Here is a 25,035-nt window from a genome sequence, read left to right as displayed (position 1 = left end):
ACATTCAAAGAATACTGCTAAATTTCAGGACAACTGCTTATTTTGAAAACAGATGATCAACATAGCTTCATTAAGAAAATAATTATCGAGTACAGCACTACCTCTGCTACCTTTTTATTCTGATATTTACTCAAAATAAGATCTGCATTTATAAAAAGTTGTCCTTAAGTTTGCTTATATGATAAATTACATATAGCTAAATTGTTTGTATTTTAAAAAACTGATAAAGATGAGATGTTGTTCTCTAGATTATAAAAAAGTTCTTACAGGAATTATGGTATCACTTGGTTGCAGTCTGTTGGGAGTCCCATATTTGCTATTAGACTGCTGCTGGCATTGCCATGAACTGTGGCTACAAGGGCTGCTCCAGGGCTTGCTAAGCCATATGATACCACAAAATGCAAAAACAACTTTCAGTACTGGTTCTAATCCAAGATCCCAGAATGCCCATTCAGAAGTAGGAAGATTTAACTGTTAAGGTTCACTTGTAAATTGATCTGTTAATCGTACTCACGTTATATTCTATACTCACCCTAGAATAAAGCAGCAATTACTCCAAAGGGTGATAAAATCCTCAGGTATGGTGGGCTGGCAGATTCCCACTCTGGTGAATGGTGTCGTAACCAGGTGGAGCCACAAGCAACCAGGGGGACCTCCTGTTCACAGGCAGCACTACCCAGAGCCAGAGGCCCTGAACTCCCAAAGGGTGCAGGACCTGCCTCGTCCTGCTGGGAGCGTGGCTGAACTGGCCTGGCCTGAAGGCAAGCCTTCTTCAGCCCTCGTGATTGCTCCCTGGATGCGTAAGAGACACGGTGAGATGGAGATTAACACTGATGCCAGCTGTTCTGGTAACCTTCAGTAGCTTATACAGCCATCTGATTGAGGTGCCAGTTTTTACATGCTGTGTATGGGACACTATTTACCTTTGTCCCCTTCATAGGGGCAGAGAAGGGCATTATAACTGAAAGAGATCTAAATTGTAAAAAAACCCCAAATTGTAAGAGTCATAGAACACCTCTGCAACAAACTGATTTTCAACAAGCCTTTCTATTAGAAACCATTACTCATTTTCAAGAGAACATTATCAACAGCCAGAAGATAATGCTGCTTTTTTAATAGCTTTAAAAAACCCAAATCCAACTTCCCCAACCTCTAGTCATATCTGCAGATCTCTTATTGCTCTCCTAGTATTATATGATGCCTGTATATGTGCGCATACACACACACACACACACAAATGAATATTTGGAAGTGCAATAGTGTGACCTAAAAGTTATTTCAGATGTTCAAATAGAACAGAACAAAAAAAAAAGTCACTTAAAATTTAGCTCCATTTATAGATCTGCTTCCCTCTTTTCTGGCAGGTATTAGGGAGTCCAAGTAAGACTGAACTGCAAAAATACAGACTGAAATGTCACACTTTAAGGAACTATGATAGTTAACATACCTTAAAAAATATTACATATAATACGTATTTTGTACTAGTGATCTATGTTAGATCAGAAAAGAGGTCTCAAAAATGAAAGGAAAATCTTAAAAGACCATCCTAAAGTCACAAAATTAGTTTCCCTTTTCTATATCTAGAACTAAAGACAAAATATAATAACTAGGTGAATTGCTACACCTAATCTCTGCAAAAAACAACGACATATATCACTATATCTGCAAAAAAAACCCCAAAAATACGAAGTGGCGCTTCTCTAGCTTCTTTAGCATCGCTTAGGAAGAGGTTCCCTACCTCCAAGTGCAACAGAACACTCATTTCACTGAAATTTAACTTCTAGCCTGGTTTGAAATGTTAGTTGTTAAAAAACTTCAAATAAATGGCAAAACCCCAACTGATGAGTAGATAAATTATGTTTCATATGTGCATATCCCAATTGAACAAGCTTGTAAGAGAATCAGGTTGCATGAAGAAATTCTCCTTTGGTGATATTAAAAATAATGCATTTTCTGTTGAATATAAACAGAAATAAAAGAACAAGTACTTTTAAACTGATATGCTAAATACCTTGTCTTCTAGAACAGGTTCCTTGGACACTGAGTTTCCATTCCATACCCAAGGTTCAACACAACACGGCTGCTCTCTGTGTAATCTCCCATCCTGTATTTATACTGTTCAACAATTCTCTCATTGATCTGCGTTCTATTTTTCCTCAACTCCCTCATTTTATCAAGTGCATGTACTGGCCTTCCAATATTGGTTTGATCTGCAAAAGTACTAATACTTTGTATGCCATTACCAAATTAAAACATTTATCAGAGGACACAGGCAGATCATTGTGCAGTGTTCTACACAAGTTTCAAGTTTCAGTGTTATAAATAACCCTTCCTGGTACAGTCTTTTGAACAATTTCTGTTCACTCTGTATCAAGTTATTTTAAGTCATACAGCTTTAACTTCATGGGATACTCTCACAAGTGTCTCCAAAAGCCTTACAAAAGCTGAGTCATAAATCAAAGGCATTATCAAGCTCAAAAAATAAATTAGAGTTAAAGCTTCTGGCAAATTATCACCAATCCTTGCATATAGAATTTTTTTTGTCATTTAGATGACTTAGAAGTACTGAAAGGAATTTTTCTTGCTTTTATTCAGAAACTGGACTCATTAGTCATGTACTGTTAAATTATGAGCAGACAGGCTCCCTCTCCACCAGAAGTAAAAAAACCCCGACATCATCATCCATTCACCCACCAGACCTAAGTTAGCATTTATCTGTAATGATTTTACTTAATTACTAGGACAAAAGAACATATTTCTTATTAGTACATTTTTGACCCATTCAGCCTTTAATACCCACCCCTTCAGTTTTATTCTCAGCTTTATATTTGATCATGCAGCCAAGTATTTTTGTCTTCACTTTACAAATTTTTAAAAATTGATTATGCTATATTATTTTCTATAATTAGCAGAATAGTTAGAACGCCCAAAGTGTCATTTAGACTGATGAATCTGAGATCCTTTGTAAAAGGGGGAACAGAAACAAGAATATGCTGTTGGCGCAAAAAATGACGTATGGATAACATTAGAAACCTGTGAGGTAAATCCTGCATAAATCACTAGAAGGTAGGGGTAGAAGTTTAGTAGGTAACATAATTTAAAAGCAGTAATAAACAGAATGCTGAAAAAATGTGTGAATATTAAGCAGCTCAGAAGCCTACTACAGTACAACTCTATAATAAAATTTTAAGTCCATGAAATGTAAAAAAAAAAAACTATACAAGAAGTTTTGGCTAAACAAAAGATTAGTATAAAAATAAGCAGATTTCCCATTAAAATAAATACATATTTTGGTGAGAATTACTTTTTTCTTCTACTAAGCAACTGACTTTCTAGAAACTGAGCACAATGTGGTATCCTATTTGGCTTTGACCTTACAGTCAAATATTTAATTTTCCAAGTGAAGGAACTTAAAAAATATTGAGAAAATTTCACTGAGTAAAGTAAATTATTAAAAAAAAATAATACCAGCCATTTGAGCATAGAAACATACATAAAAAGTGTATTGGGTTTTGGACAGTAGACAATAATTTCTCATGACACTACAGAGAAAATGAGTCTTCTTCAGAAGTACTTAAAATTTGTCAAACCTCCCCCCCCCCACTATGGCCTCCTAAGATGAAAGATAACTAAAAGGATCCATAAATCAGTGGTCAACTTATCACAGAAATATTGTAAACAAAATATAACCAGAATCCCAATTATCTTTGGTATAACAGACTCCCAGGGAATCTCTGATGACACATTTTATATCCAACTTAAGAGGGAAAAGAAACTGCTGGGACATTCTGCATTTAAACTACCACGTAAAAATGCGGTATATGTATATGATCACAGTTCAGAATGGTTCTTTTGATAAAATGCATCGGGGCTGTGATATCAAATCTTAATCGTTCTGGCCAAAGATCCACTTCTGGAAAGGGTCTGATGGATTACAGGATGCCAAACTCGGATGCTCTCCATTTCCTGTAAGGCACATATGTAGTGCTTCATTGTACAGAGTTTGATCCTAAAGTGAGGAGAAGAGGAAAGTGAACAAACAATGAACATGCTATTTCCTCCCACAGTTCTTCCCCCAAGGTGGGTGCTAAAGAGTAAGCTCATACAGGCGGTACAGAGGGGGCTGGAAAATATATAAGTAGTATGCAGGTGCCAACTTGCTTTGTTAGGAAAATTTTGTGAAGTATTTAAAGATACAAAACATCTGAATTGACTTCCAGGTGAATGTCTATACAAGCACACTAAAGGATATCACCTATTTTTTTAAGTGACATTCCTATTAGTGACATCAAGTTTTGATCTGTAACTGAAAAGCTGAAATTATCTCCATTTTCCTGCCAAAACTAAACTTACTGTATTTTGGCTTCAGAGTTTTTGTTTTGTTGCCATTTCTTGCTTTTATTGGAAATCCAAATTAACTAATATCGAAACTCCCTAATAAAAATGCCATTTCACTGCACAGGACATGTACCTTCTGGTGCAGCCACTGCTCCTCTCCAACAGCAAAGGTCTTCTGGCCTTTGTAGGTGCACTCACGAAGCTGCACGGGTCCCTTGGAAGCATGCAGACAAAGCTCCTTCTGAATGTTATGGCGAATTTCGTGGTGTGCAGAATATTCAAAGTACTATTCAAATAATTTTTTAAAAATTTTGGCAAACAAACACAAAGAAAAGTATTAAACTAAGCCTTTCAAATTCCGATACACAAAGTAATACATTTCTTATTCAAAAATTTGAGACTACAGAATAATTCCTCTGGTTTACAGCATAGACACTTCAAAGAAGACTTTGTGTTTACAAAACTAAAAGCAGGTTTTAGTAGTAATGCAATTCTAATTTATACTTGAATGTATCAGTTGGAAATAGCATTTGCTGCATGAGGACTATGATGCAAAATCTTACTCTCACACAGACCATATATAATTCAAGGAGACAAACTGAAGAGTAGAGATAACTTAAGATAACTTAAATTTTTATATTTCTTAACTTTAAAAATCTGTATTCAATTCTGTTGCTAGATTTTGGTTTCTCTTAGAGCAGCCAAAAAATAAAGTAGTCACACAAAACAATACTCTTTGCTGTATGCCAACTTTTGCTGCTTGATCTAAATAATAAATGTGAACAATAGGATGCTGTTATATCCTCTTGTGAGGTAACCACTAAAAAAGTAATTATAAGCATGTATTTTGTGAGCTCATTTTACCATGAATTCCTGACAGCAGAATGCCCCTAAGGCTCAGCTTTAATTCTGATCCTAACAGGGATTTGCTTCTGTAAGTTACAGACACAGCTGTTCTTTTACCCCTTCAGCCCTAACCTAGCATCTTGGTCTCTTCTTTTTCTCCCGCCTTAACCAGCAGAGTCCCTAAGATTACATCTCACTGCTACTGTTTCTTTCCCCTGGGTGTCAGTGACCTTCATCATATCTTTCCTTTGAACATCAAGGCCAGGCTCTGTTCCCACCCTTGGCCTTCCATTTTCCAGTGGTCAGCAATCGCCTCCTTGCTGCCTCGGAAACAATGGGAACAGCACTGAGGAACAAACAGGCATCTCACTCTTAAGAATCTGTGATCAACATTAGACATCAAAACAGGTGCTGAAGGAGCGACCTGCTTAGTCATTTAGCTCTCAGACATAGTAATTTACTCTTAATCTGGTAATCTGACTTAATCTGTCCTGATTTATTTTTGGGACTTCAAAATCTCTGCAAGCCCTGAAAATAGTTACTTGAAAGCTATGTTTAGAACTTCACTAATTTTGGATATTGAGATGGGCAAGTTTCCAGCCTCCAATATTCAAAAAAGGAAAAATAACATACAACTGATGTATAACTGAAAACTAGTTTTTCTTTTCTACTCCCATTTCAAATATATGGATGAAGATGACAGCATGGGAAATACCAGCCTATACTGCTAAAAGTCTGGTAAAGAATACAGGACAACTGAAAACAGCATTGTAATGAGAAGGGTTAAGTAAGCAAATATGCATCTCTTAAGCATTATCAGCAAAATCAGTTCTGTGAAGGCTGGCATTTAAAGGGATTCAGATTGTTATTTTGTAGCAGGAGGGAAAACAAAAACGTAACACTTGAAAGAAGAGAGTTTTAGTATAGCCCAAGATAACTTAGAGAACAATAGATGCATACAGCAGATCTCTTAATACAGTGTGTTACTACAGTGTTCCCAAATTAATGACTGTGACAATGTGAAAAGGCTCATAATATTAATTTACAATTGAATAAAACCCCAAATTCAATCCTGTAAGAAGCTAGCATAATAGGGTAGCTCTTAATCTAGACAGCATGCCATAACTCACAAAAAATGACCAAGAAACTATCATCTGACTAGGATTGAGACTATATGTGTCTCAATTTTCACAGTGCTATCAATAGATGTCTTTTAAGATTGAAAAAAAATTTACACCCTCCCCCCATAAGATATCAGGGATAATGTAATAAAATAGAATAATATTATTCTATATTAAAATAAAATAAAGAACTTTTAGACCTTTGCTGACCTTTAATTATTAAGGATCATTTTTAAAGGCAACAGAGAAGTCTGCATTTCTGGGCAGGGAAGGAGATGTTCCTTTTGTTAAGTGTTACAGAAATGACAGAACAATTTGGTATCTGACATCTGTGCTATTGCAGAAGGAACAGAGCACCATGGCTGCCTCCAAGAGCAAAGATCAAAGAGAGCTCCTCTTGAACAAGTGGAATGGTATTTTTCACTTGCATTAGCCAGTACAGGATGGGCACTTTGACCTCACACTGTGAGGCTGCAAGCGTGAGAGGGAAGGTGGCTCAGGGCCGGACACTGGGTCTCCCACTGGCCGGATTCCAACCAACATCTTCCTTGACAGTGCGAGTCCTGGTGACAGAGAAAGAAGCAAGAGGAGGAAGCATAAGGAAAGGAAGAATTAAGAAGACAACACTTATAAGACAGGAGTAAGGGGCATGAAAAGGTTTTGCACAGAAAAGAGAGAGCAAGTGAAGCAGCGCAAGTGTTGAAATCTGAATTTGTATACTGAAGTTAAAATATTAGAAACAGGACATGACATGAATAGTGGTATGGATTTTTTCTCTAAATATATATATAGGAATAAACTGTTAAAGAAAATAAAGAAAAAAAGAGATAAGGAGAGAGAAATTGCATTTTAAAAATTATTCAATTTCTCTAAAATTAATTAAAAGCTTTTATACAGTAAAGCTACTACAGTAGGAGAGAATAAAAATCAGGTATCAAATACTTTACCTGGTTTCCTCCAAGTCCATGACAAGAATACATAATCAATGGTTTGCCACCATGGTTATTTTCACCAACATCCAGACACATGTGGTTACCTATATTTTTTAACTAAAGAAAGGGTGTTATCAGGATAAAAAAAGCTCAGTGGAATGACAGAAACTTAAACTGTCTGAGTCATACAAATAAATCACCTTTAGATTATCAATAATTAGAGCTGTTTGTTCATTTTTAGTTTCTGCAATGCTCAGATCTAAACCCCCTGTTTTCTCAATTAATCTTTTCTAACTAAAAGCCTAGTAACTACAGTCACACATGGAGTTATTAGCCTGCTCTGTACAGTGTTACTGTTACTCAATCACAGTCTGAACAAATACACATAAAATATTTAAAACAGGAGAAAGGGAAAGTTTTATTTGTAAATACATGTTAAACATTCACATTCACCTCAAGCTAAGTGCTATTACTTTCTTTGTTTTAGTGATGCAATATCTGAAGTTATTTGGCAGGGGAAATGACTTTTGATATAAATGAAAAATGAAAATGACATAGGTATTGACAATGCTATAAAAAGTATGCAGAAGAGGTTCTTTGTCCAGAGTAGTAAAAGAAAACCCTACAGCAGTTAAAAGATAGCTGAAGTCTCAAAGCAATGGCTAAGGTAGTACAAGAGATTAGCAAACTTCCTGGACTGTGAAGAATATAGAAAGTAATAAAAATTAAACTTACATATCCAGAAAACAAGGGATTCAGGTCTGGCACATATGCTTCTGGATAAACATTATTGAGGTACCAGGTAAAATTTTTACACTGCAGGCGCTGCCTTAAATCAAGTCTTTTTGATAGGTCTCCAAATGTTTTCTGATAGAGGAAAGGAGGTAAAGAAGGATGAAAGTTAATAATTAACTTTCATGTTACACATGTAAAGCTATGATATTCTGTGTAGTACTAGACAAGTTTTAAACTTCCTTTGTTCATTTTTTCTTGATAATGCTGTACTACTACAGTTACTGCTGTCTTTCAATGTATTAACACCACTGACATCCTGCCTGCAGCATTTCAAAATACTTGCAAGAAAAATACATTGCAAGATGGAAAACACAAAAGTGTCTTTAGTCCCAAGCAAGTTTTAACACAGTGCCAGGAAATGGGAAAATACTGATTACAGCCATAAAGCCAACCGATCTCACTAGAAGTGTAAGCAGAAATAACGAACTGGACTAATGAAATAATTAGCATAATATCCAGTACAATGTAGAATCTCCCAAACAAAAATCAATTGTTTAGCTGCTGAACATGTCTAGGAAATGTAAAGCTTTCAGTGATAAAGTGATAAAACAGTCACGAAACTTTATCACATGAAAGGGGAAAAATAGCTTCTAAAAAAACCTCTAGATTCTAGCTGGGCAGAAAACTTAGAAAATAAATAAGCCAACACCCAACCTCAAGCCCAAATATTTATTTACTTGAAAATAACTGAACTTTTAAGCAGATAGAGATAGGATGGTTATATAGCATAACCATCCATCATCAAGTAAGTTTTATTCTGCTGCTGAAGAACAACAAAACCTGCTTTTTCAGTAAGAATACTAAGCAACTTGACATTTGACTTGACTAACAAGACATTTTTTTCACTCCAGAAAATAAGTTAGTTTATATTGTCTACACACAGTAGTTTCTTTCATGTTTTTCTGGTAGTTCCTGTACCTGCACAATGCAAACAACCCAGGAGAATGTATACTGTGTAAAAAAAGGCCAATAAAAAAAGTGACCATACAAAATCAACATTCATCACCCAAACTAGTTTTTATCATGTTTGTTGGGGCTGCAGCATTAAGCAAACTGAACAGTCTTTTCATTAAAATATCTAGAATCCTTACATACTTTGTCAATAAATAACTTTTGCTCACCAAAACTTTCACCGCAGCAAGTGTGATTTCTAATACCACCACCACCACCTACTTGTTTCACAATTTTTGCTGCCTCTGTGTTTCTTCGGTAAAATATTTCTTTATATTCATCCATCCACACTTCCGCAAGGCGAACTTGGTTACGTGTGATCACCTGAGTACCTTTTGGGAAAGTATGGGGACTCTTGCTGCGAAAGACATGGCCAACAACAGAGCAAGGCATGATCTCCAACTGTCCACCACATTGCCACACCTAATGATAACATTTAGTGTGTAAGTACACTGCAATTACAGTTCAGGGGGTGGAAAAAAATTCAGTAATACTGTTGTCTGCTAGAACACATCAAACCACTAGCAAGAGTACATATATCAGGCATACTATTAGTGAATTTCCTAATCAGATAAACCCTGGAAACACAGATTTCAGATAGCAACCCTAAAAATACTTTAAAAAATTTAAAAGCAGTTTAGTGAGCATTTCTATTTTATTTCATAGGTAATTGGTAATTAAATTTTCCTTGTCCTGGTTGGCTGAATGAGCAGAGGAGTCAATATCTAATACTAATTTATTCTCAAATCCCCTGCACACTGCCAGCATAGACACAATTGCAAATTAGGGAGCTAAACTTACTCTGAAAGACATTTCTATATTTTCACCTCCCCATATTTCCATTTCTTCATCATAGCTTCCAATGTGTTCAAAGTAGTCTTTTGATATTGAAAAGAGACCTCCAGCAAAAGTAGGTGTTCTGCAAAAACAAAGTTTTACTGAGAAAGACAGTAGGTTTTTTAAAATATAGATGTAAAATCATGGTGCACCTGTTCTAGGATATTTCCATGCACTTATTAGTATTTCACTACAGTGATGCATATTCCTGGCATAGACAGTACTTCCAGCCCTTAAATATATTCACACAGTCTCATTTGACAGCTTATTGCCATTTATTAAGAACGCGTTCAGACTAACACCTGCTGGCATAAGAGAAAGCACCAGGAAAACCAACAAATTTTCTGTGTATGGAGGATATTGAGCAAAGTACAACTCCTACAGGCCAGTCACCTGTCTGTGGACAAAGCAGGTACAATTACATCGAATGCACTACTGTATCAGCCTAGTATTTGAGTGCTCTGAGCTTTTTTGTCATTATTTCAAGCCAAGTGAATGAGGAAACAGAATCATTGTACTGTCTCTGAAAATAACTGTCTATAATCCTTCTCTGCCCCTTCCCCCTAGGAATATAGACAATTTCCACTGTATGTAGAAATAATGCAGAGCAATTACTATCTTGAGGAGACTATATTTTTATGAATGCTTTAAAATGTGGTTCTTAAAGAAAGTATTACAAAAAATATCTAAGATGTCTGATTATACTCATCTGAAGAACTAATTTATTTACAAACTGCTGTTCATAAGATAAACCCCATGAAAACAGAAGGATTTAAATAGTATTCAAATTATGTTTACCTAATTGGATAGGTTTCATCCTTTCTTCTTTTATTCTCATGTTTAGGAAGAGACTCCCACCCAAATGACAAACTCCAGTCAAAATTTCCTCTGTTGTGGCTATGCACATAAGGAGATGGTTTATTGAATTCAAAGGTATTGAGATCAATAGAAGCAATGTCAGGGCTTACAACAGCGACAGGATTCTCAGCTATTCTTGCCAATAATGGCTCTAACCAGCCATAGAAGCATTCACCTGTGGAGAAAATGGGAACGCTGAATTTTGGCTTGGCTATAAAGTAGTACACAGGGTATGTTTTAACATGTCCAGCAAGCCAATACGGACTATTTTTAAATAGCATTACTAATTATACTTTCAATAAATGAAACAGCAATAGGAAAGATGATATATTACTAACATTTGTAATTCATAAAAAATCTGCAACACTAAATCAAAAGCAGCATTATAAACCAGACCTGGCATAGTTGCAGGTTACACTTACAATGAGCATCCAGGAAGGTAAGGGTCTCTGCTGTTGCTACCGAAGCTCCCAACAACCGTGCAGTGATCAGACCTTTTCTTTCCTTCTGACGGACTACTTTAACTATTTGAAACTGTTTCACATACTCATCGAGCTTATCATGCAGGTATTCTAGAGAGAGGAATCAGTGTCAGGAGATTCAGTGTATACACATGCCACTGCCCAAAATGTTATGCTATTAAGCAAGCAAGGCAAACAACTCACAACTAACCCCAGAAATGATCTCAACATCAAAGCCATAAAACCTCCCATCTGCTGAAGGTTATTTTTAGGAGCTGAGTATTATGGGGGTTGGGGTGTAGGAAGAGGTGACCAGCAGAGAACAGGAGATGGAACATTAAAATAATTCTGAAGAAGAAAAGATGTGCTAGTTAATCTCTGCTGCAGTGATAACCATTTGAATACCAATTCCATTTTCATAGCAAATGGATCTCGTACTTACATTATCTGCAGATCATGCAAGTTCTTTCCTTAACAATGGCATATTTACACAGTTTCCAAAGGCTACAGTATTTACAACAGCAACAGAAACCATATAAAAAACTATTTAAATGTTCAGATTTTGAGAAAGAAACCCACCTCTCTCATGGAACATCCCACATCATCTTCTTTATTCTGCGCATCCTTAGTATTAAATTGTACTACTGAACATACATCAGTGTTTCAATATACTCAATATAGACTTACAAAAAAGTGTTAATATATGAATAGAAGTATGTATAAACGTATTCATCTAAAGCTTAGCATACAAAGATTTTTGAACTTACATTTCTTTTCACACTAATTATATATAAAATTATTTTTGAGACTCAGCTTGACTGTTGAAGATTATTTTGCCATTAAATAATTTTATTTGCTAATAAAGACATGGCCTTCATGTTAATGAAATTACTTTGCAAAAAGACAATCACTAAGATAAAATGCAGATTTCTACAAGTCTGGGCCAATTTATACTTGGATACTAAGTTCTACAAATTGCAATTGGTTTGAAACTCAAATTACAAAGCTACTTGCCATGCAAACAGTTATGCAGGTAAATTAGCATCAGAATTGGAAAAAATAGAAATGGGGTTTAAAAACATTTTAGAGTACAGGAATTTCATATTTGACTACCTTAAAAATAAGGTGGGGGAGAGCTATTTTATATTTGAAAAAAAAAAAGAAAGAAACAAAACCACTTAGAATATTGTAATACATGTCAAGAGTGGTAAAGAGACATCCTCTTAGCCAGTTTATCTGCAATCCTAAACATCTTCAATTCAAAAAACAAAAACAGAAGGGAAAGCAGAAAGTCTTCTTACCATCTACACTGGCATCATCCACCAAAATAATCTCCTTCAGCAGTATGGCAGGAGATGTGTACATCACACTGTGGACAGTTCTGAGCAGAGTTGACCACGCTTCATTATGGAAAACGATGATAATGCTTGTGGTTGGCAGTGGCGGGCATCGCTTAAACTTTTGTTCAATACATCTACAAATTAGAAGGGTCAGGCTTTACAAAATGGACAACAATTTTTTACTCACACTCCTAAACTTCTCTTTCTAGTACAGAACTTTATAAATATGGACATTAAATAGTTCTGCTTCTCTGCTTTCTACCCTGGCTTTGGAGAGCAAAGGTAGGTACTTCAACTGGAGCAGCTGTTCAGAATATTTTTTAAAATATCATGACTGAGAACTGACCAACTTAGTTTTGCTTCTGTCTCACTCACATTTGAGTACATTTCATGTAATACCCAGGCCTTCTTCAGGAAAAAAAAAAAAGTTATTTTATTGTATTGAGAGAAGCAGATACTGATTGAGCTAACTCAAAAGTCACCATTGCTGCTGAAACTAAGAATACAAGGAATATTTCTTAGAAAAACTCAGTTTGCAAGGAAAAAATATAACCTAAGTAATTCAAATTTCAAACCTTTGTAGAAATGCTACGTAAGCCTTAGGGCAGCATGTCCCATTCAAGGGATCCAATTTTAAATCCACAGTTTTTCAAGACTGACATATCCTAAACTTAACTTTAGATCCAATGGCAAGTCAACATGACAATGCTGTGTTCATAAGTTGCACACTTATTGCTTATTGCCTGTTAGCTTTAGGGCCTGAAGGACACCCCAAGGTAATAACCAGAGCCTCACAAAAAGCACAAGCTAAACCTCCCCAGTTATGCTCTAGGAGGGGTTACGGTGAGCTGCACTGGGTGTATCAGCAGCAGCTCAGTAAGTTTACTGCTTCTGGCACAGATGGCTGACAACATTTCATCTCACACTGACAGACTCTGCTCATAACTAAAACCACTCTCTCCCCAAGTCCTACAGTCTACATTTAAAAAATTCTGCAATACAAGATTGCTGCTGAGATCTTCCATTACCTTGTTCAACAGTTTACAATTCCTAATTTATTAAATTATGCTGGTAGTTTTATTAACACTGAATACTAAAAAAATGTGGGGTGGTATTTTAATTGGACAAATGTTGAAACCACATTTTTAGTCTTCTTCTAAGTAAAACTAAGCAGGCTTCCTGAAAGTTACTCAGAAATTTTAGCCTTAAAGGCAAAAGCAGAACACCTTATTTAAATATGGTTACTTTGAATTCAGAACCGTGAAAGAAGTGAGCTTTTCTAAACATTCTTGGCTTTGGCACTGTGGATCATTATGTACAGCCAATCATTATGTATAGCTAGGAGACTTTCCTAAACTATCACCCATGCTGATCTCAAATCACTTTGCAGTCGGAATTTCTGAGAAGTTTTTCAACTATCAGGACATACACATTTCAACTTACTCAGGAGGTCGAGTGTCTGGTCCAAGATCGCGGTGTAAAGAAATCCTATCACTTGCAAATGCATTAAAACAGTGTTTCTCTTCTCCAATCTGTTTTTCTTTCTGTTCTTCTGAATTTAAGTTGGTGGTTTTAAATGCTTTACCAGAAGCTCCAGGAGCATTAGGATCTTGAGGGGGCCGATCTAGAAAGGGTTTCAGTTCTGCTGGAGTATAGTGCCCTGGCAAACAGTGTCTCTCTCCAGGAATTTTGGTTTGCCTAATGGGTGCTTTTATCTGCATTTTTGGCTTTGCACCTTTGATATTGTTCATAGCATTTAACACAAGACCTAATACATGACTTTTCTTTCCAACAGCTGGCTCTATTCCTGCTTCATCCTTAAAATCTTGAACACCCACTTCTCTTTGTAATAAAAATAAAAATACCAAAAAGACAAACACAATAATGCTAAACTTCCAAAGTCTCCAGTGAAAAAATGTCTTAAATAGTTTAGGTGTCTTTTTCAAGGCCATTCTAGTTTTAAAAATTTTCACACAATGAAAGTTTTTGTGAGAGTTGTTCTTCAAATATATCACAGCATTTCTTGAAATTATAACACCTGTAAATTAAAACAAATAGTATTCATTTAGACATCTAGTATAATCAACTATGTAAAGCCATAAGAAATTAATGGGAAGGAATTAATTCACAGCTCCCAAAAGTCAAACATCATGCATGCTACATCACTTAAAGATACATCAGGCCTAGCTATAAGATACCCAAAACGCCCTTTCACTGCTTTTTGTTTTGGGTTTTATTTGTTAAATACACTTTATATAGAAGAACCAGAAATCAAGCATACCATCAAGAATGAAATGTTATTTTTACGCAGTGTCACTACTTCAAGTTTATTTTCTTCCAAGTAGTTTGTTTAAAATTAGAATAAAGTCCTATAGAAGCAGGGAATTTAAGTTCAAGGATGGGACAGAAGAAAAACAGGTGGCATCAATACATTAGTTCAAGCCGCATGTCACAAAGCCATGTGGAAAGTGAGCTAAAAGATAAGAAAGACTTTTCAATCAACTTATTTCAACAATTTTCAAGTTTCCACCACTATTTTTTTCACAGACAAATAATTATTCATTTGCTTTCAAAGATGAAACTATGAAAGATATTTGAAGACTCTCAAAATCTAAGTGATTTGAATTAAATTCTCTCTGCCAAACTGGTAGTTCACAAGAAGGGGATACATTCTGCCACCAGTCTGAATAGCTGGAATAGCTATTCAGGCTATAGCTTCATTCTTGTCTAAATTGCATGTTTGTGAATCAAGAAGAGAAATAAACAGTATCTAGCTAAAAGCCACAGCTCCCACTTGCTAACTACTGACCACAAAATTGCAAAAAACTACTTTTCTATTTCTTCCTCTGAAATACAAGTAGATCTGAGTTGGAGTAATATATACTCAGGAAGAGATACAAGTCAGAGAAAACAAAAATCTCCATCCCTTACCTGCTTTTCTTCAAGAATCTGAAGGAGAAACTAAGCATCTGGATTTCTTCACATTATACTATTTTTCAAAGCTTATGTCAGCTTAATAAACTCACACATTCAAACTACAGTGTTTTTACCATAGAGTTATTGTTAAAAGTATGCAGAGTAGAAGCATATTAGATCATAGTAAAAGGTACCAAAACCATGCTTCTCAGCTCATAAAATTTCCAAAAAACCAAACCAAACAAACCAGTCCATTTCTGTGTTACCTATTATTTTCCTATTTTTCCTTACTCTTGAAACATTTGAACTCCAATACTGATACCTTTATACTGAAAGACTACAAATAAGAACTTTCTTCCCAGTGAAAGGATTGCAACCAAATTACCAAACTGTCAGACTGAAAAATGTCTTGTTTTCTCACAGTGTCTGGTGGGTTGCTCTTGACTGGCTGCCAGACACCAACCCAGCCACTCTGTTGCTTTCCATCCTCAGCTGACAGTGGGGACAAAATAAGATGGAAAATAACATGGGTTGAGCTAAGGACAGCATGATCACTTACCTGTTACTGTCACAGGGAAAACAGACTTGTAACGGTGAATTTGAATTTATGGAAAATTAAAAATAGAGTAGGATGGTGAGAAACAAAGGCTCAAACTACCTCCCTGGCTCAGCTTCACTCCTTCATTCCCAATTCTTCTCTCTCCTTTCTGCCTAGTGGTGCAGAAGGAATGAATAATAAGGGCTGTGGTTAGCTTGTAAGGCTTTAGGACTCCTTCCTCTGCACACTTTTCCTCTGCTCCAGCACGGGTTCTCTCCATGCAGTGCAGTACTTCAGCATGAGCTGCTCCAGCACAGGCCATCCACGGGTCACAGTCCCTGCCAGGATCTGGCTCCTGCATGGGCTCCCCATAGGCTGCAGCTCTCCAGGGTACATCCACCTGCTCTGGCCTGGGGCCCAGCACAGGTTGCAGAGTGGATATCTCCTCTGGGGTGGTCCTTCATGGACTGCAGAGAAATTCTTCTTCACTGCAGTCTTCTCCATGAGCTGCAGGGGGAATATCTGCTCCAGTGCCTGGAATACCTACTCCCCTCCTTTACTGACCTTGCGTTCTGCGGAGTTTCACATATTTCTCACTCCTCTTTCTCACAGCTGCTGTGCAGTATTTTTTACCCTTTCTTAAATACCTCATCACAGAGGCACCACCTGCTACACTGGGTGCCACAGCTTTGGCCAACAGTGGGTCTATTTTACAGCTGGCTGGAGCCAGCTGTGTTCAGGCCTGGATGGGACTGGAGGTGGGGGGGCTGCCCCATGTCTCTGACCACAGAGGCCACCTGTGCAGTCATCCTCACCTCCTAACCTTGCCATGAAAATGCAATACACAATGTAAAACACTAACCATATGTACAGATCAGCACCCAGTGTTGCAGGGGCTGCAGCCTCTGCAGGTTGCTAACCAGGAGTGCTTTCCTAACACCATCAAAAAGAAAATCACATTATTGTTTTGCAGTGCACCATGCACAAGCACGTAGGATACCAGTAAATCTTAAACCTTAGAAATCAATAAGCAATATAAATAGATCTTCCTCAAATGGAAAAAAAGAAAACATCTTTATACATATACATTTAACATCTATATCTATCTATACATATATTTGAAACATATGACGTCATAAGAGGCACTAGAAACAAGAGACATGTGGAGCATCCTGCCACAAGACACATATGAAATGCTTCTGTCCCTAGAAATGAACCTTCCCTGGAGTTAGGTGGGTTGTGGGAGACAGCAACACAACCCTTTCAGTGTGGATTACTACACTCTACAAGCATGCTGTGCACACAAACAAATGCAAGTGATGTTTCTCTAAGAAAGGATCAAGTGACACCCTTGGAATAGTATGTGCAGCAAACACCAGGTGGACGGAGGCTTGATTGCCACAAGCATACAGCAAAACCTTTTGATTTAGACAAATGCTGAGTGTAGCTTTGTTTACAAAATATCTGATAGGGGTATTGCTTACAATAAGAGAAGAGTTCTTTGTTGCACAAAAGAGTAGCAGTTTCCGGAACAGAAGCTGCATTGTCCAAAGAACTTTTGCCATGAAAGCTGTATCTTACTTAGGGTTTTTAGCAGGATAATTTTGTAGTCAGAAATACAATCTTTAGTCCCCACAAATGCCTCTTACATTTTCATGGCATAGCAATGTGTCAGCAAACACACACCAAGCTACTATTCAATCCTCCAGGACATGCTGAAGAAATATGTGGCATGATTAAACTCCCTGGGGTGACTGTTTAGCAAAGCGTTTAATCTTCTATTCATTAGCGTTATTTTCACTAATAGTAGTCTGGATTCTTACAGCACTTTGAAATAACTGGCCCTAAACATCTGAAGTTGGATTTTTCTTTTAGGAAGAAAATAACCAGAAATCTAAAATGTACTGCTAAAGTCTTCTAAAAGTGCTAAAAAGCAGCTGCCACACTACTTCAAACCGCATCACATGGGCAGTGTAAGAATTCAATGCAGTCTATGTTACATTATGCCACCCACTGGTTCTGATGTCAGACTGTCTGCAAAAACCCTTACAAGAAAGCCTTGCTAATGTAGTAATGTAGCCAACAAGTAGAAAACTGATTTTCTTGTTAGCTTGATCTGAACAACCCTGTAGAGAATAATCTTGTGTAAAAAAGTGGAAGTATCACTAACCTGAATTAGCAGAAATTCTTTCCAATCATGCGAGACAAAATTCATCGGGGTTAGTATAACAACATACTTGATCTCAGTTTAAAAAAAAAATTAAAATCTACTTTTCTTCTATCCAGATGTTAAACAGGTTTCAAATGTTTCCTGACAATATTGCTTATAGAACATAAAAACCTAAAAGAATAAGTAAAAATACTAAAACCAAAACAAAAATCCTAAAAACTGGGAAAAATAAGGAAAAAATTATTTAGAATTATTCTAATCAAAACTCTTTAACCACATAGCTTAATCTAATTTTTCTATAATTCCAGAAGCATAGTATCATAAAATGTTTGTCTATTTCTCCTTGTTATCAAAGCATAAAATCCCTTCCTCAAACCTTGGAGTCCCCTTAATCGGAAGGTGGGTGTGCAAATAAAAACACTGAGCAAATACTTGAGAAAAAAACCAAACAAACCTGACACTGATGATCAGCTGTTCTCACCAAATTAGCAAAAGTCTGACAAAGATACACCATAGAAAGTGCTACTTCCACTACTGGTATTTCTGAATCTAAAATTGTAGACAGGGCTTCTTGTTTCCTTTGCATGAGTATCAATGTTGGTGCTACAAAAACATTCGTTATTGAAATAATTAGTTTGGTAAATGATATTTTCATCTTCTACCACCATGGAAATCGATGCTTTTTTGTCTGTTGGGAAATAAAAAAAAAACCAAACCAAACCAAAAACCAAACAAACAAAAAACAAAAAAACCACCAAACAAAAAACCAAAAAACAAACAAAAAAACCACCCCAAAAACCAAAAACCTGAACAAAACTGTTTGCACTTCCTAGAAGTTTATCCCAGAGGAACATCCATTCACATAAGCACCTTTGGTGACAAACTAAGAAACATCCAGTTCAGAGTGAATCCATCATAAAGGTCTAGCTTTACATGGAATATGGAGATTCTTCATAGAATCAAAAGCATTTAAAAGCACTTCAGAAATCTGGGATAATTAAAACAGTTGCTTAAGTTTAGCAAACTATGCTACTGTTTACAAAAATATTAGCTCTTGATTTAAATAAAGGAACAAATGATTAAATGAAATGTACAGAAGTTAAAGACTAAAGACATGATAATGAGAAACAGAATCAGTTGTTTAGTTTCTATCTGCACACTTGCTTATCTGTTTCAGTCATAGTTCCTATTGAATACACTCCTAAATAGGGTACACATACCTAAAAGAAACAGAAATTCCCAAACCCCAGGTGCTGTTCCTCTGAGTACATTCTTTGAAGCTCAGCCAGTAGAAATGTGGTTCTATTCCTGAAAAAAAGTTGTTAGAGGAATACTGAATTTGTTCAGTTCTTGAGCCTTCATTTCAGAAACATGAAGAGCGCAGGTTATTCTAGTGAATGCTGGATGTAACCTGCCTCACTAATTATTACACAGAAATAAGAAGCTGTACCTTCTGGAGGAGCATACTGAAGAAGCTGAAGAAGCTCTGAGCAACAGCAGCCAGAACAGCTTGCTGAAACAAACTTGGTCAAGTATTTCCTTCAGCAGTTTCATTTAGATCAAAAAAATAAATGAAGAAAACCCCAAACAAACCATCACCAAACCTCCTCCTGTGTATTCTACAGGAAGTGCTTCAAACTCAAACTTTCACACACTCTTTCAAAATGAGCACTACTCCCATTTTTCTACAGCCAAGCACTGAATGTGATGGGGAGTGACAGATAGTTCCCTTTGACAATTGATAGCATAGTAATAATATACAGTAACCATATATTATAAAAATATTTATGGCTTATTTTTACAGACCTGGGACACCTAAATAACACACATTTATCTCGAATTTAAATTTCTCCCAAGTCTCTATTTTTCCTTTTTTTCCTTGGTCAGACTGTTTTGGGCCTCCATTAAAATAATTTTAGACTGTCCCTAAAAATGCCATGATGAAAAGTGAGCATGATAGCAGCTGTAAAGGGCTTTTTTAACTTAGAAGGATTAGTGTCTCATTTTCATTTAAGCACCAGAAGATAATGTCTGGACCATAACCAGAGGACTTTGGTTTGTTTTCCTGATTGTAGGAACATTTCTAAGATAACAAATACTTCCAAGTATCAACTGCAGGTCTTGAAATCACAGTTTTCTAACTGGCCTTAAACTTTTATCACTTAAGCGCAAAGCAAAGAAAGTCTCCTCATGGGAGATACACTAGGTGGGTGACTGCTAAACTAATCTTTGTTGGAAGGTCCATAGGTGTTTTCACTTTCCTCCTCTCCCCACTTCAAATGTTCCGGATAGATTTCACTGCTGAATAATGTTACTCCACTGCAGTTAGTCACTTGATGCTAGAATTTAATTGCTAAATCACTGTCAGTGATACAATTCTCTGTTTGTAAGCAGAACCATTTCCTATGGCACATGATCTCAGCGAGTCTTAGGGAAAATCAGACAATAGTAAGACAGACAGCAAGTGAATAAACTCATGCTTAACATGACTGAAAAAAATCTAGCACTTTATAATTTAGAAACTTGAGGCACTTTCAGATCTTGTAGACGACAGGCACAACAACAAGCAGATTAGGATAAGAAACTCGTAAGTGTTGGCAGGCAACTGATCAGCATTTCATATGAACTTGATTCTCTACACTGATTCCAAAAGAGGGGAAACTTTGCATTAGGTAACAGCGCTGGCAAACCAGGCAGCAAACTTGGGCAAAGAAAGTTATCTCAAAGCAGCACAGCGTGTCACCTAGAACCATAGACACTGAGGAAATGTCACAGAGAGGGCAATTATATCTAGTTCCTATTTTGACAGGGCTCAAGATATCTGTGCTGCTGCTGGTATTACCCCACCCCGAAAAAGGGAGGAGGAAAACTGGTCTTTTGCTCCTTCCCACAGTGCAACAAAAATAGCAATTCAGGCTCTCTGTAACTGACTTAATTTTTACTTTGCTCTGTTATTGAGAAGCCTCAAGATGACAGTAGCAGATGCCAAACTGACCAGGCCATTGAGCAAACCTGGCTAAAAAAGGAAACCAAACCCTGTAAGTTGGCTGCTTTGTCTCAGGCTCTAAGTCTGGCAGCTCAGCAGCGTTTAGACAAGACTGAATTGATCAATATAATTTATAATCTCTTAAACAAAGGAGGTCTTTTTGTTACAGAAGACTAACATGTACAACACTACTGAGATGCATATATATTTGTATTTCCAGTAATTTTTTTATTCAATCAACAAAAATTTTTATTAATAAATGCTTCTTTGTAAAAGAATATTTTACATGAAGTAAAAAAAAAAAAAAAAATCAAAATCCACGACACTAAGGTTATATTTAAAGTACACGTCTCCTGTCAGTTTCCAGACCTAAGCAAACATTGTCTAAGTACAGTCACCTGCTGTGCAGAAGACTAACAAACCGCCGGAGGGGAGAGACAATGCGTGAACTCGTTAAAAGAGGAGGATGAAGTTAGCTGGAGTTAGCTGGCAATGTACACAATCGCTATCACCCCGCCGCCCCGAATCAATGCGGTCCTGTGGGCAAACCCTTGGGCGGGATCCGTACGTGGCACAGACACCTCCCTCGGTCAACACCTTCGGTTTGGACAGTGCATCCGGCACTTCCCGGAGCCCTGTGTCCGCACAGCGGCAGCCTGGGCTCCTCGCCCGCTGCCCGCTCCCCCGGAGCGGAGCGGAGCTCGCAGGGCTGGCTTGTCCCTGCCCCGGGAAGGCCCCTGGGGCCGGCAGCCTCGGCGGGCGCTGCGGGCACCGCGCGTGGGGCGAGGGGCGGCTGAGGGGACCCCCGGGGCAGCGGCGGCCCCGCGCCCCCCGGACGGCTCGCTGAGCTCACGGCTCCCGCCCGCCTGCCCAGCCCCGCCGGGCGCGCCCGCACACGAGCGGAGAAGCGGCACCCGCCGCCGGCCACTCGGAGAGGCCAAGGAGGAGCGGAGCCGCGCGGCGCCGCCCGAGGCTCCCCCACTCACCTCGTCCGGCGGGAGGACGGCGAAGGCGCTGCCAGCCAGCGGCACCGCAGCCCCGGAGGCCGGAGCCGGGCGGGCTCTGCGGCTTCCGCCCCGCGCCCGCCAGGTGCGCGCGGCCGGCCCCGCGCCTGCGCCCGCGCGCCCGCGCCCCGCCCTCACCTGGCGCCCAGGTGCGCGAGGCGGCAGCGGGAGCGCGCCCGGGGAGCCGCTGCGCCCATCCCGGCCCCGGCACAGCCACACCGAGCCCTGCACAGCGACACCGGGCCCCGGCACCGCCACACCGGGCACTGCACAGCCACAGCGGGCTCCGGCACAGCCACACCGGGCCCCGGCGCAGCGACAACGGGCCCCGGCACCGCCACACCGGGCACTGCACAGCCACACCGGGCCCCGGCACAGCCACACCGAGCCCTGCACAGCGACACCGGGCACTGCACAGCGACACCGGGCACTGCACAGCGACACCGGGCACTGCACAGCCACACTGGGCCCCGGCACAGCCACGGAGCGCGCACCCAGCGCCGCACGGCACAGCCGGGGCCGCACGGCAGCGGCTGCGGGCCTTGCTTCTACCACCCCAGCGCTAGGCTGTGCAAGATGGGGTTGACCAAGCACTCCTAGCGCTGGGAAAACAGAACACAAAATCCCACTGAGCTGAGATCACAACCTGGGAGAAGGGATATCACACTGAGCTCTCTTTCTTCACAGTGTAGTTTCCCAGAGAGATAGGTACAAAATCACTTTTGTACAGAAGCATGGTCTAATGTGGGGGAGAAAACACCCAAGTAATATTTGCAGTGCTGTAAGAGAGTAGTCCCACCTCCTTCCTACCCTCAAATAATAGCAACACAATCACCGTCTTACCCCAGCACTTCAAAACTTCTTTCTCTGAGCTGCAGGTATGTAAAGGTGCTCAGCAAGTGGAAGGGGAACTGGCAGTAGTTGTACTGATTTCTGTCACAGCAGTGCCAAAAATGGTGACACCACTTCTTTTAGGAATTAATATTGCCCAGGAAGACTTAATAAAGATTTGGACCAGAATCTCTCACAATTCATAGCTTCTGTTATTTCTAGGATGTTAAAATCCTTCCTTATGACTTTGACAGCTGATGCCTAAACTGTGCTATGCACTATGTTACCTGAGACAGGCATAGCCAGTGTTCAACTTCTGTAGCACAAAATTCAAGCAAAGGCAAATTTCTAGAGTGAACTTTTAAAGATCTGCTGTTTCCCAAAATAAAGTTTGCATTAACAGGCATACAGACTCCTTTAAAAAACCCAAAACACCACAACCAAACATCAGGAACAGTATCAAAGAAAACCCCACTTCAGAACAAGACTTAGACCATGCACACAGCTTCTCTCCTAGCAAGGACCATGTCACATAATTAGCAACAACTTTTTGTCTCTGCTAAAGCATGAGATTTTTGCAATAATGGTCCAATTCTCAACATTTTATGGCAGGTCAATGCTGCAAAAACCTAAGAGTTCTAATTTCATTGCAAGATGAAGCAAGAGGCAGAACTACAGAGCAAACGAAGCTAGATAGCAAAATCACTGTTAGGATCTTTGAAAAGTGGCATAGTCATAAGCTGATGGAGAAGTACTTGGTAGTGAAACATTTCCTTAAGTTATTTTCCTATTTTTCCCCTGCTCAGCACTGTATATGAAAGAGCCAGAAGCCACTGCCACTGAGACTTCCCTGAAGTATCACCTTTCAAGGAAAATCTTCAGCAAATTGTCTAACGTTATAAGCTCTGTTTAAAGTATGTCTACAAAAGTAGTCACTCATTTAATAAATAACAACATTAAAGTTTAAGTTACTAAACCAGAGCAGCCTGATTTTAGGAAGTCTACAGCCTTTCTAAAAATTGCTGTAGCCATATTTGAGAAATTATTTCCAACAGTCAAGCCTAGTCCAGAAAAAGGGGGAAAAACCCCTTCAAATTCCTCCTACTCTATTTTTGTTAAGGATCTTACTAGTTCAGTTATTTTTAGCTATTTATACTCATTATTTTTGCTTAATGAGACTCCCTAGACCATCTTTCTAGCACTGGTACAAATCTTAATAAAAGGTTGCAAATTAAAACAGAAAATATTATTTACCACAGTGTTACCTAAAATAATTTCATTTCCTCTAGAAGATATTCTAGGCATTCTGTACCTGCAGATGAAAGGGGGACAAGAGAGAACAGACACCTATGGCTTATGTTGCTATAGCTACAAGATGCTTAGATTTTCAGTTCCACTGAATGAATCAATAGAAACCACAGCTTCACTCTCCTCTTTTATTCATCAAAGGCAAAACTGGAAGATAGGTTGCTAAGCAACATCACACTGAAGAGTGCAGGGCTTTGAAATTAGCATTACTGACTCCCCTCCATCCCAGAAGTCTGTTCCATTCAAACTCACTTATTAAGGAGCTAAACCCCCCCACCAAACTACCAGAACATGCATTTTTAAAGTAAGAAACAGTAAAAGCAGAGAGGTATGACATCAAACCATTTTTTCTGCAGAGAAACTTTAAAAAAAAAAAAAAAAAAAAAAAAAAAAAAAAAAAAAAAAAAAAAAAAAAAAGGAAGCACAGGAAAACTTAAATCGGCTTATGTAAACCAAAAGTGATATAGAAAGGACATTTATTTCTTCTGAGAATATTATATCAAAGCAAGGTTTTTTTCTGAAAGACTACTTAGAACCTTTCTTTTTTTTTTAAACTGCAATCCAAAGATGTGTTTCATTTGTACCCCTATTATAAAGACCTCTGTTATAAAAAGACACCAGTGCCTAGATGGTTAATGGGAATTCAGAAATCTTACCTACATGGTATATACATAAAACTCTTCACCAAAAGTTAGCCACAGAAAGCCTGAAGTCTCAGTTTGATTTCTATCAGCTGATTTCTGTATCTTACCATTGTCATGACTTAATCTGTCACACCCATCTCATGAAAGGCTAACGTCTAT

The 25,035-nt window shown here is 38.4% G+C and overlaps 1 protein-coding gene across 4 annotated transcripts; it reads right to left on the bottom strand.

Moving 5' to 3' along the window:
- Nucleotides 1–3,067: 3,067 nt before the first annotated feature.
- GALNT3 (polypeptide N-acetylgalactosaminyltransferase 3) lies at nt 3,068–22,252 on the bottom strand. Of its 4 annotated transcripts, none has more exons than XM_063400611.1 (12): nt 22,076–22,237; nt 19,324–19,411; nt 13,923–14,517; nt 12,441–12,613; nt 11,101–11,250; nt 10,619–10,853; nt 9,785–9,902; nt 9,206–9,406; nt 7,973–8,104; nt 7,253–7,354; nt 4,472–4,624; nt 3,068–4,009 (listed from the first exon to the last, which is right to left on the bottom strand). In XM_063400611.1, exons 3-12 carry the CDS (start codon nt 14,429–14,431, stop codon nt 3,887–3,889), a joined length of 1,896 nt encoding a protein of 631 aa, XP_063256681.1. In that variant the 5' UTR covers nt 14,432–14,517; nt 19,324–19,411; nt 22,076–22,237; the 3' UTR covers nt 3,068–3,886. The 4 variants fall into 4 exon arrangements, with proteins under 4 accessions (XP_063256681.1, XP_063256682.1, XP_063256680.1 ...); XM_063400612.1 differs by lacking the exon at nt 22,076–22,237 and adding an exon at nt 19,554–19,609; XM_063400610.1 differs by lacking the exon at nt 19,324–19,411 and having other exon boundaries at nt 22,076–22,236.
- Nucleotides 22,253–25,035: the final 2,783 nt, after the last annotated feature.

This window comes from Prinia subflava, chromosome 6 (assembly GCF_021018805.1).
Source record: "Prinia subflava isolate CZ2003 ecotype Zambia chromosome 6, Cam_Psub_1.2, whole genome shotgun sequence".
Taxonomy (NCBI): Eukaryota; Metazoa; Chordata; class Aves; order Passeriformes; family Cisticolidae; genus Prinia; species Prinia subflava.
This window is presented reverse-complemented; position numbering and strand designations above follow the sequence as displayed.

Bases quoted from the DNA above. Each gene is read 5' to 3' on its own strand.
- GALNT3 (XM_063400611.1), bottom strand. From the start codon at position 14,431: ATGGCCTTGAAAAAGACACCTAAACTATTTAAGACATTTTTTCACTGG. The intron at 9,407-9,784 runs GTAAGTTTAGCT...TGTTATCATTAG, and splicing joins ATATAGAAATGTCTTTCAGA to GTGTGGCAATGTGGTGGACA. The intron at 8,105-9,205 runs GTAGGTGGTGGT...TTCCTCTATCAG, and splicing joins CAGCAAAAATTGTGAAACAA to AAAACATTTGGAGACCTATC.